The 12,179-nt window shown below is 41.1% G+C and overlaps 1 protein-coding gene across 1 annotated transcript; it reads left to right on the top strand.

Moving 5' to 3' along the window:
- Positions 1-507: 507 nt before the first annotated feature.
- On the top strand, positions 508-10,254 carry ZXDC (ZXD family zinc finger C; the record flags this gene model as incomplete). The annotated part of the gene is made up of 9 exons (XM_009889863.1): positions 508-661; positions 1,610-1,688; positions 1,806-1,936; positions 2,825-2,995; positions 3,712-4,397; positions 5,129-5,213; positions 7,033-7,205; positions 8,506-8,607; positions 9,645-10,254. Coding segments are annotated over 9 exons (1,668 nt in total), but the record flags the coding sequence as incomplete, so codon positions are not given.
- Positions 10,255-12,179: the final 1,925 nt, after the last annotated feature.

Here is a 12,179-nt window from a genome sequence, read left to right as displayed (position 1 = left end):
CCCTCAAAAAAAAAAAAACCAAACCCAAAAAAACCCCAAAACAATGGTTCGGCCAGGTTAAGGGTGGGATCCTTGCGGCTCAGCTCGGTTTTCTGCCCCGCTGCCCCTTTCTTCCCCTTCGGGGTCACCCCCGGAGCCTTGAGGGCTCCATGCCACCTCGGTTATCGAGAGGGAAAGTTTGGGAGCTGGAGGGTGCGGTGCCTTCACTGGTGGGTTTACATGGGGCTTTGTGCCCCTGTGGTGAAACACCTTAAGGCACAGCACAAGTCCAAAGTGATATGCCTTAAACCGGGCTCTATGTGTTTTGATTGTCCACCTTGGCTAAATAATTGTAATCCCTGTGAGTAATGTCGCGTAGGGTTGCACTGTTTGGTTTTCCCTTGTGCCAGGATGTAATATCGTGGAAAAAGGATCATGAAGGTCCCTCGCTAAAAGTTGGGAGGGAGAATTCAGCATTCCTGATTCAGTGTTCTATCAAACTGATGTGCTGTTTCCCTTCTCTCCCCAGGCTGTGAAAGAACATTTATTACAGTGAGTGCGTTATTCTCCCATAATCGAGCCCACTTCAGAGAGCAGGAGCAGTTTTCTTGTTCGTTCCCTGGCTGTAACAAACAGTATGACAAAGCCTGCCGGCTGAAGATCCACATGAGGAGTCACACAGGTATTCACGAGGGTGACTGGTAGATGGGGAGGTACACGGAAGATAATATGTGGAGAGTGGACTTCAGTTCGCTGGAGAAACTGAAAGTCATGAAGGGAGAAAGGGTGACATGAGTTATTTAGAGTCAGTGAAAATGTTTGAGTCTTGGCCTTCTGGGGGGTAGGAGTCTCCTGAATGAACTTGCCAAATGGGAAGTAGCTATAGATGCGCAAAGCTGTGTCTTTTGGCATGTGAGCTCTGTTCAGAAAAATTATCCTGTCTCTATTCCCAAATTCATAGACGTTCAGAACATTGTGTAAATTCTAATCTTGGTCAAAACAAATGTTTAAAAAGCTCTCGGAATGCGTGGAATGTATGTACCAAGGTTTGGAACAGTAAGAAGATAAATTTCAACTCAAGCAAGCACTCCTGACTTGCAAGGACCGCTGCCGAAATCCAGCCTTTTAATGTTTTAACCACAATTGTGTGTAGTCTCTACTGGCCTCTGTTTTCCTGGTTTCATGGCTTCACTGTGTGGGGTTTGGGTTTTTGCTTTTTTTAAAGCATCACTTTGGTTAAGTGAAAGTTCATGGACGTGATGGAAACCAGCTTCGTATGCTTCACTGTATTGTAATCCACAGGTCATGAAAACAGGAAAAAAACATTTCAATTGTGTTTCTGTTTTGAATAATGCTCTTATTGGTTATTGAAGCACCTTCAAAATAGCTCAGATTAATACGAGATGGATTGATAATTATCTGTGCTCCCTGATGCTTAGGGAAAGATGCAGTGGCCTTGAGTTAAAGGCGGCTCAGATTGTACAAGAGGGAAGGGGCATCACAGTACTCTGCGGTGAATTTCAGGAGAGGGGCGTTGAGTTGTCTTGTCTTAAATTAATTCAATTTAAGCAGCTTTTCGGATTTTCTAGTAGCAGTGTGTGATTATTAATGGGACTTTTCTTTGCTTAAGGTGAAAGGCCTTTTATCTGCGACTTTGAAGGTTGTGGCTGGTCTTTCACCAGTATGTCCAAGCTGCTGAGGCATAAAAGGTAGCCTTTTCTGATTATACTGTCCTAAGTCACTTGCTGTTTGTTTGTTTGTTTTTCTTCCAGTACTTAAGCAGCGGTGGATTTAATCATGCTAATGGCAATTTCCTTCCCTTGTAGGAAACACGAAGATGACAGGAGGTTTATGTGCCCAGTGGAAGGCTGTGGGAAGTCCTTCACAAGAGCAGAACACTTGAAAGGCCACAGTATCACTCACCTTGGTACAAAACCATTTGAGTGTCCTGTAGAAGGTATTGTTCCACTCTTGTATGTGTTAAGTGGTAATTGGTGTGTATATTGCCTAAAGATTGTGTGTCTTTTCCCCAAATGCAAGCTTATTACATGATTGGAACAATTTAGAGTGAGTCTTCTAACAGAGTTTGAAGAGATAAAACTAAACAAGACATTGTAACTGAGTGAGTGATCATTTGCAAATTTATGGACTGCAGAGAACATTGGTTTGTGCTCTAGCCTGATTTTTTTTTTTACCTTTATGATGAGCAGGACTACATTATTCCGGAAAATCCTACTTCTGACATTCAGTTTCTGTAGTTCAGCTTTTTCACTCGGTTCATCAGAAGTAAAGAAAAGTTGTCCAACACCTTCAAGGCCACATTTTGCTGTTATGGCATGTCATCTCGAGTGTTCAGTGGTTCAGTGCTGTGGTAGTCTCTGCTGCTGGGATGGTGGATGGCAGTATGAGTGGTATCTGTTGTAGTCATACATACGAGAGCCTCGGTGATGCTCCATGGGTTTGTTAGCAGTATCTCCGTCACTTCAGTAGGACTCCAGGAACAGAGATTTTGGGTCTGATCTGGAATATTCTGCTTCATAAAGTAAAGCAGCTCTACTTGGTGATTGTTTCCTCTTTGTAATGGTTTTGCTAGCAGTCGTTGTGAAGAGTTTACATTTAAGATGCCGTAGCAGGGAAAGGTTGTGCATTACACGAAACAGGTTGTTGAACTTCTTCAAACAGGTTGTTGGCTTTTTTCTGATTCCTTTGAATGTATGCACAGGTGCCGCAAAATAGCGGATAGAGTTCTCGGGGCTACTGATTTGTTTTGCTAAGATACTAAGTGTGAACATCAGATTGAAATTAAATGAAACAAGATTAGAAAGTCTTGTATATCTTCTTGCAGGTTGTTGTGCAAAATTTTCAGCACGCAGTAGTCTGTATATTCACTCCAAAAAACATCTTCAGGATGTGGACTCATTAAAGACTCGTTGCCCTGTATCCAGCTGTAATAAATTGTTCACTTCCAAGCACAGTATGAAGACGCACATGGTCAAACAGCATAACTTCAGCCCAGGTAAAGTATTTGTTTCAAACTATAGGAGGGTGCAATGGAAAAATGAAATGTTTTATTAAGGAAAATGTGTATTTACTGATGTTGGAATCCAAGCCCTGTTGATATGAATGGCAGAATCTTCACCGAGACTGGAGTTGGTTGTCCCTCCCACTAAAAGTTTCAGTGGGACCTATCACCGAGTATCAGAAAGTGAGACTTGAGCTTGACCTGTGTGAAATGGTGACAAATGGCAGCACTTTTGAATGAAGCAGAACTTGTCCTTCTCCATGCCATCTGTAAAATATGACTGAAGACTAAAAGCACTTCTTTTTGCTCTCCTTTTTCCACTCCTCTACAACCTAACTTAGCCTAGACTGCCTTAGTGTTATCTTTTGGCAAGTGCTTTTGTAACTGAAATTTCTCAGTAAAGTTCAGTAAGTACTTAGTTCAGTAAGTACTTAGTTCAGTAAGTACTTAGTTCAGTAAGTACTTAGTTCAGTAAGTACTTAGTTCAGTAAGTACTTAGTTCAGTAAGTACTTAGTTCAGTAAGTACTTAGTTCAGTAAGTACTTAGTTCAGTAAGCTTTTTTGCCTTAAATCCTTAAGTCAGAGAAGTTGGAAAGTGTTTTAGTAGGCCGAGAATCTAGAGTTTTAAGCTTCCTCCCTTGATCATTCGTATTTTTCCTCCCCGTTGTCTGATGAAAGGTCTGTCTCATAACCAAACCCTTCTCTTCCAGATCTCCTAACTCAGCTTGAAGCAACCAGCTCCCTCACACCCAGCAGTGAACTCACTAGTCCGGGACAGAGCGATCTCAGCAATATAGACCTCGTATCCCTGTTCTCCAACGTGTCTAGTAACAACTCTGGAATTGCAGCAGACATGGCGCTAGTGAACTCGGGAATTGTCACCATCGACGTTGCTTCAGTGGGCTCAACACTCGGAGGAAACCTCCCTGTCAGCAACAATTCTTTAAGCCAGACAGTTGATCCCTTGATCTTGGTGGCGAGCAGCGATATGCCGCAGAGCCTGGACAGTTCTCTGTTGCTGGGAACCAGTGCGACGGTTCTACAGCAAAGCACTTTAAATTTGGATGATGTACAGACTGTCAATGCAGAAGCCTTGGGTTCGCTGGCATCTCTCTCGGTGAGGAGTTCCAGTCAAGATGTGCACGGTTTGACGTCCAGCAATAATTTAACAATCGACACAGCCACTTTGACTCCTTCTAGTAGCCTCGGTGGTACCAATGTGCCTGAGTTACTAACGCCAACTAAGGTTGAACGGAATTTGCTTCCTAGCTCGGACGTTGTTGGTCAACAAGAGGGCAGCAAAGTAGTGACGCAGTTTGTCTTCTCCAACCCTCCAGGGAGCTACAGTGCACAGAAAGAAATGGATCTTGGCACAGTGACTGGCAGCTCATTTCTGGTATGCAGTAACTGTATTCATTTTACCCCTCTGTGACTGAGACACCCTGACTTTGGGGATATCCGTTGGTACTTATACCTTATAGGGAGACCTTCCTTTCAGATTTTGCAGGTCATGCATTTTGGCTTTTTTTCATGAAGGATGTAGAATTATATTGAATTGTGTGTTGTCAGAAGTAGATTCAGTGTAGTGATAAGTTCTTTTAAGAAATACTGGAATTCTGGTGGGGACAGTTAAGGGAGAACCTTTCAAAATAAGGGATTAAAAAATAAGCGGCCATCTGTCTGAGGGTGAACTGGAAGTTACAAGAATACCCAAGAATAGGTGGTATGTCTTGTGCATTTCATTCCAGGGAAAGGTTTGGGCTGGGAGAGTAACTGAAACAGTATCATCTCAGTCCTCATTCCCATTTTAAATACTGGTCCCTTTCTGCTTTACTATGCTGCTACAAATGTAACTGTTTATTTACATTACAAAGCAAACGTTTACCCTGTTAAAATCTGAATGCTTATAAAAGTGGAGCCAACTTCCTTTTCTGTTGAACTCCAGATATTAAGTACATACAGGGAATTTATTGAAACTCTAATCAGAAGAGCATGGGAAACGAGAAATCGGTGTTTGCAGTGTAAAAGATAAGTGTGACTGAGAACTCATTAGTCTGTGCTGATTATCTTGGTTTGCTCTCGCATTCAAAAAACTACATCTCTTGGCTTTTTTTTTTTTCTTACTAGGAGAGCAGTGGGTCTGCGAGAACAGACTACAGAGCCATTCAGCTAGCCAAGAAAAGAAAACAAAAAGGGAATGGGAGCAGCACAGGTGAGAAGCCATTAATTTTGTTAAGTTTAATAAATACAATTAATTAGGGGTTTTGGCATTGAAACGGGTGCAGGTATCTGAGCACATTCTTAAATATCCCATCCAATTTATGGCTAGTTAAAATAATTATGCATATGGTGTACCATCTGTTACTTGGGATAATCACATTCTATGGAATATCAAATTCATGGTAAGTTTACAAAGAAATCTGCACCATATGTTTCATGATTGTTAACAAGAAACTACCCCTTCATCTCTTCATCTGCTTTTTATTTTCTTATTAAAACAAAGAAAATAATAAAGGTCACTTTGCTTTCTGTTGTTTATGCTTTTGGTCTTACCTAGTGGGTTCTGTTTTACTCAGTACAGGCAACGAAAATATCAGCTGGATTTGTTTTGCTTCCATGTTTCACTTAGTAACAATGTGGATGCAGTGTTAAGGGATTAATTCCTTAGTTATCTAGAAATACTCAAACCTCTCTCTCTTAGTTTTTAGCCATGTAGCAAGTTCTTGTGCAGGGTGAGGTTTATGTCATGGTTTCAGATCTATCCTCTTAAACTGTAGTTTGAGTCAAAGCTGTCTGATGTGAATTACACACCGTTACTTTGTCCGATTAAATGTGATCTGTGGCTCACTAGACCTGCACAACCTCAGGCATTTGACTTGCGTCTACCCTTGGGTCCGGGGTGGAATATCATACATATATATAGTTTAGTTCTTCCTCACTGTCTCTTAATACCTTCCACCTCTGAAAATCAAGGTCATACTTTTTAAGGTGAGTTAAGAGACTAGATCTGAATTGAGCACTGACGTGTTTCTGTATTTGTAAAAGGCATACCTGCATGAATTCTGTCTGGTTCAGCAAATCACCACACAGAAGGATAACTGCTTTATGAAGCTAGTTCTGAGTGTGCTTGTATTATCACAAATGTGTATGTATCATCAAACATGTCTTTTGGACATCAGTTTAAAGAGATGATTGCATTTAATCTGCATGTCTCCTAAAATGACCTCAGAAAATTTCTGTTTCTGTCCTACTGAAGACTCCCAGTAGTCCACTTCTCACCAGCTGTTGCCTTAATGCTGCTATGTGCTTCTCAAAGTGGTCTACAAAGTTTTGTATTTCTAGTTGATTTAACTAGGTTGAATGAACACGGTACGGGGAGGTTCAGTGTTTAAAAAGAAGTTATCCAAGCCTTTTATTACTATGAATTTAAAAAAACAAATAAATAAAAAAACCCCAAACAAACAGCTGACAGGACTGTATCCTTACATTTATTTTTATTAGGTTTTTGGTTTTTAGCTTGTGATAAAAGCAGCTGGTTCGTCTTGTTTTAAACTGAAAAATGCTTAAGGTTGTGGTAGTTCTACTTCTGTAGCCTGTTCTATCTAACAGTCCTTGAAATCTTTCTGGAAATAGATGAGCTTCACTATGCTTTGGAAAAATTATGTACATGACTTCTCAGGAAATGAGTTGCAAAATTAAAAATAGAAAATGCAATTCTACTTCCTAGTTCCTTTCTGTAACTCCACAAATACGCTGATACTTCTGTGCTACCACAGGGGTGAGCCCTAAGCTTAGCAGTTTGTGATGTGGTTTTAATGGCGTTCGTATAAAAAGATGCTTAGTCAGCAGTTGGAGTTCATCAGCTGATTGTTGCCTGGCCTTTTAGCAGTTATCAGATGGTGCATGTTATATTGTACTGTCCAGGTGTTTGCTGTGTAGTGTAAGTAACTGCATAAAATTGAAAAACACTAGTGGGGAAACTATGGCAAATTGCTTTTGACCATCCAAATATGAAAACTGCTGTCTTTTAGGGGCATCTGGCTCTGGTCAGAGGAAAAGCAAGGGTGGTAAAGTCAGCCCTACCAACTTTTCATCATCCAACCCTGGCAGTCGACTGGGTGGCAACATAGTTCTGCCAAATGGAGGGCTGACAATAAGGGACCCTGCCACTGGAGCCCAGTATGTGCAAATTCAGCTTCTTCAGGTAAGAGCTGAGGAGGAGAAACACGCTCATCTTCTCTGTTACCCAAACCGGCACATTTATGGAAGAATCTGACTATCCGTGAACTCGGGTACTAGAGTCCCCTAGATGGGATCTCGAAATCTGCAGTATGTACCGTGTCCATAAGGGCATTTGCCTGCAAGAAGCACTTTCCTGGGAAGTTTATATGAAACTGGCTTTACAGAGGTGTAGAAATGCCCGAAAACAGAGCTGGTTCAGTAATACTGCTGCTCGGGGCCCAAACCAGAGGCATTGTGGAAGTGGGCAAAATGTTTATATTTGGTTTAGTACTAATATTCACTCCAGCCTTGAACATATGGGCACTGTGACTGCAGGGGATGTCCTCTTAGCTTCTTAGGCTGGGTACGCTTGATGCAGGAAATGCTGTGATGGAAGGAAAACTTCCATTTTGCATGTGAGAGCGGCGATCCTTCGGGGTCTTAGGATTTTCCCCCTTTGGACAGGCAGTTACAAGAGCAGCAAAACAGATGCTACATTCCAGTCCCAAAGTATGGGGTAATTGTTCTTCCAGAAGGAAAGGATTACTAGCATGCAGTACCTTAGGGGTTGCATGGCAGTATGACTTTTTCCTCCAGTCTTTTTCTTTGTGGACACCCCCCCGAATTCTTACATTGCTCCACCTCTCTCTTACTTACCATGCAAATGAGACTGATGTGAAAAGCTTCCTGCAAAATGAAGTTTCAACCTAAAATTTTATTTCTCTAAACTGTTGAAATAAAGCTTAAGATTTTTCTCTAAAAATACCTAGTAATCCATGTGGGCTGATTAGTGGAGCATGGTGGGTAATATGTTTTTGGCCGGGTGTCTATCTGTGTAGTATCCAGAGAGAAGGTAACTTCATTCCACTTTATTCCTAACAACATACGGTATGGAGGACGCTATGAGCAGTGTTCTCCCTCTGTCTAGTTTTCTGATGGGTGTAAACGTTTGTAACCTTTCTGTTAGGTGTCCGCTTCACACATGATGAAACTTGTTGTGTATTTGAGTATTACGTTTGTTGGAAGATGAACCATTCTTTCCTTCTTTCCTTTTCTGATCTTGCCAGTTTTCTGAGTTGATTGTGATAGGATCATAGGTTGTACGTTGAGCTAGGTTCAGATTTAAGGGGCAGTTAGCTTTCCACATATCATTGTGGGTGTGGGCCTTACTGGTAAGGTGCTTTATCAGATTTTTTTTAAGATTGTGAGGCTGAGTGAAATTTGCTGTATTGTGCTGAGTTGCTTGGGGGTCTTGTAATCGCATCATGTTTCTGCATTCACAGGATGATTCCCCAGGAGAGGGAGACTTGCCCTTTCAGCTGAGCTCTCAGTCCTCCTCGTCACATTCTCAGCTTACAGTGGACTTACCTGTTCACATACTTCAGGTACAGTATGTCAGCGCAGTTGGGTTTTATTGCCTAGCTTGAAAGTGAAGACAATTTACTGTGAACACTGGTGTTCTGCCTAATGATAATACCTTGTTTTCCATTTGGTGTTTAATTTCACTTAGAAGAAGTAGTAAGCGGAGAGCTGTGCTGCAGATTTCTTGTGTATGTTACCAACCTTTGATACGGTATAGGTGGTTGTTTTTCTTCCTCTGTTACTGAGTAATGAAAACTAAATGTTACTCATTTATTACTGGAGTGCCCCATCCTTGTTTTCCTGATCCCATCCTGCAGATATTAAATGGGTTTAAGAAAGAGGCTCAGAATTGATCTGTAGCAGGCTACAGGAAGGGTGGGAAGTGAGAAATAAAATCTTGAGCCTAGATTTCAGAGTGGTGTCTATATGGGGATGGCAGTTAAATTAAAAAGCCTGATCACTTCTACAGCCTTTGGTTTCACTACTTGCCATTGTTAACTACTGAGTGTCAGTGTTGGTTGAACGCAGAAAGTTTCATACAGCTTCTTGCGTAAATATTTTGTTATCTGCTGTTCCGGTGAACTGTGTGTTAGTGAGCAGGAGCAGCTGAGAACCGAGCAGCAATGAATGATTAGAGTGTACATAAATCACATTTTCTACTCTACCATGTGGGACTTTTGCTTCAGTAAGTTCTGCAACGCAGTTATTCTTACCAAGTGTGTTTCTCCTGGAGAGAAAATAAAGCTTTTGTGTTTTGAGAGAAGCACCTTACTATGATAAACCTAGGATCATGGGCCATGGTAGAGAGTTAATAGAAGAAAAGCAAATAGTCAATGATTTTAAATTTATCTCTATTAGTAATGCTCATCTGAAGTGTTCCAAAGAAAACCAGAGCAGCACTGAGTGGGTCCTCAAAGTAGGAAAGCTTTGGGTTTCCTCTAAACCATTCAAAGCGTTTCTCTGCTCTTGGGTAAATGTCAAGGCAATCTTACTGATAAGTGTTAAAAGCATCTAGAGGTGAAGGCACTGATCTCTTCGTGCTGTCTGTTTGCTTTAACAGGAACCACACAATTCCACTGAAGATGATGCAGGTTCTGATAACTCTCAGTTCACTGGAAGCACAATAAACTTACAGGATCTGGAATGACCATTAATAAGAACAGCTACTTGAAAACAAATTGGGCAATCATGTCTTGACAGAGTGAGATAACTGTGTGGGTCTTTTTCCAAGGAAAATATGAAAACTAGGAGTACTGGATTATGGTTGCACTCTTTGCGATTTGCTAAGGACAGTTGCAGCTGAAAGATTTTCTTAAAAAATGTAAATCCCACTTGATGTGCCTGTGTAAGATACCTTGTCTGCCTCGCGGCTGGAGAGATGGGGCAGACTGCTGTACAGTGTTGTTTCAGGGAGAAGTACTGTATTAAACTTCAAACTGAGGTAATATTTACTATTTTCACAGGAAAGCAAGTATTCTACAGCTAACAAGTACAAATTTATAATCCTGCCTATGACAGTTAAAACTTTTTTTCCGTTGGTCTCCTGCTGGAGCCAGTGGCATCGAGGAATTAAGAGCTAAAATTTCCAAGTGTGCTTCACACAAAAAAATAATCGTTTCGGCCCCTGTGTTTTGGCAGAAAACTGGAACGAAGTGTCACAGGTAACAAAATTAATGCCCCATGCCATGAAAATGAGATGCTCTAAAATCTTTGGTTTAGAAAGCTAGATTCTAAATGTTAACTTAGCTGTGAATCAGTTCGTAGCTCATGTTGAGTTTCTCCCTTTCCTTGCTCCCGCGTCCCAAATATTTTGCTGAATTCTTCCAGCAAAACTTGAGAAAGAAAACTGCAATAGAACTGTGCTCACTGTAAGTGGTTAGCTAAGAGTCCAACAGCATCTGAGAGAGGTTAGTTTTATCTTTGTGTTCCCTTTTTTGGGAGGAATGTTGAGTGTCATGTAAATTTAAGCACCTTGATTTTATCTCATCTATAAACTGCTGCCAAGTCACCTGTAAACTGGCCACTATCGTTTTATTTTGGTGTTGGTTTTTTTTCCCCCTCAACTGAACACTGTTAACACTTGTTCTTTATTGATATCCCAGAGTGTCACATGCACGTGGAGTTTCTGTGTGGTTTACAGAATATGCAGTTGTCAGAGTATTTTATGAGAGGAAAAGAATTGTTACTGAGGAAGATTTGCCCCACTGAAAACCTGCAGTTTCTCTTGGGGGTAAGGGGAGAGGTTGTATGTACTGTACTTACCTGGCTTGCAGACAACTAAATAAGTATAGGGTTGTATAGGAAAAAAAGAAAAAAACCCACCTTTGGTTATGTTTTAAGGTAGTAATTTAAATGTTTCTTATGGTGGTGTGCTGAATGCCTACAAAATTGTGTATAGGAGTTTGATAAAAGGGCGTATGTACTGTTTTTTATTCTCAATGAGGTGTGTGTGTATGCACGTATGTGTATTTTTTTTTTTACGAAATAAGATATGTCATGCAGAAGAACATTGTGATCTTTCTAATCTTGCACATATTTATTTATTTTACAGTTATACTGATGTTGAATTCACACGAGGTCATTCAGAAATGCTTTTACTTCCTGTGCCTTTTGAACTATGTATGTGTCCAGATAAATGCTTTTGTGGTTGAAGACTTGGGGAGGGAAAAAAAAGTATACAGGTTACATTCAACTTCAGATCCTGATTTGTAGGCAGTATTTTATCCTCTGGTTGAACCAGTTTTATTTTTCTATCTTTAGCTTAACTGAGCATTGAGGTCTCTCTGTTCCTCTCAGCCTGAGTTTACAGCTTATGTCCAGGGAATCTTTTAACCCTCTCAGGTTGGGTTTCCAAGCCAAACTAATTGGTAGCTGAGATCTGCTACCTGGTAGCTGTGACTGCAGCATGGAATCCGCTCCTAAGAGGTAGAAAGGTTGAGGAGGAATCATGCTGAAGGGGGACTGCCGGGCTTGTGCTAGTGGTCACTGTGTTCTTCCTGGATGCTGAGACGCCTCGAGCTCCCAATGCCTGCATTATTCTGTTCTCAAGGACCATACCAGTTCTTCATCTATTAAAATGGCCAAGGAACACTCCATCTTTTTATGGGACTTGCAACCGAATCTTTCTACTTCTGAAAAGTACCTCACTCAGCTTTGTAAGTGAATGTAAAGTGCTAACCTCTTGGGGCTGAAAATTGGGTCACTTGGCTTGAACTCCATTGCTGGCAATGGATCCCTGAAGAACTGCTGGTGCAAAAGGGTTAATAAAGCTTTTTTTTATGGTCGGTTTGTCACTGGGTATTGTTCTTTGTATGGAAGCATCTGACATAAAGCTAATTGTTAGCATCTTGGCTTCTGCAAAGCTTGTGTTTTTCGTTCGCCTGTGTCTTCTCCACAGTAGTGGGGTGGAGTCTATAATGAAACCCATCCTTTGGATTAAAGCATAGCCTTTGTTTTTTACAGTCCTGCAACAGATTTGTGATTATAACAAATTCTGGCAGGTGCCTGGCTTAGCTGTGCCATAAAAAAGATTATTACCCAGGTCTGCGATAAATCTTACTAGTCAGGTTTGTAGGGGTGGTGCTATTTGTGTCAA

The sequence above is a fragment of the Charadrius vociferus genome, unplaced genomic scaffold, assembly GCF_000708025.1.
Source record: "Charadrius vociferus isolate BGI_N301 unplaced genomic scaffold, ASM70802v2 scaffold257, whole genome shotgun sequence".
NCBI lineage: Eukaryota > Metazoa > Chordata > Aves > Charadriiformes > Charadriidae > Charadrius > Charadrius vociferus.
Note: the sequence above shows the minus strand (reverse complement) of the source record. Positions and strands in the feature narration are given on the sequence as shown.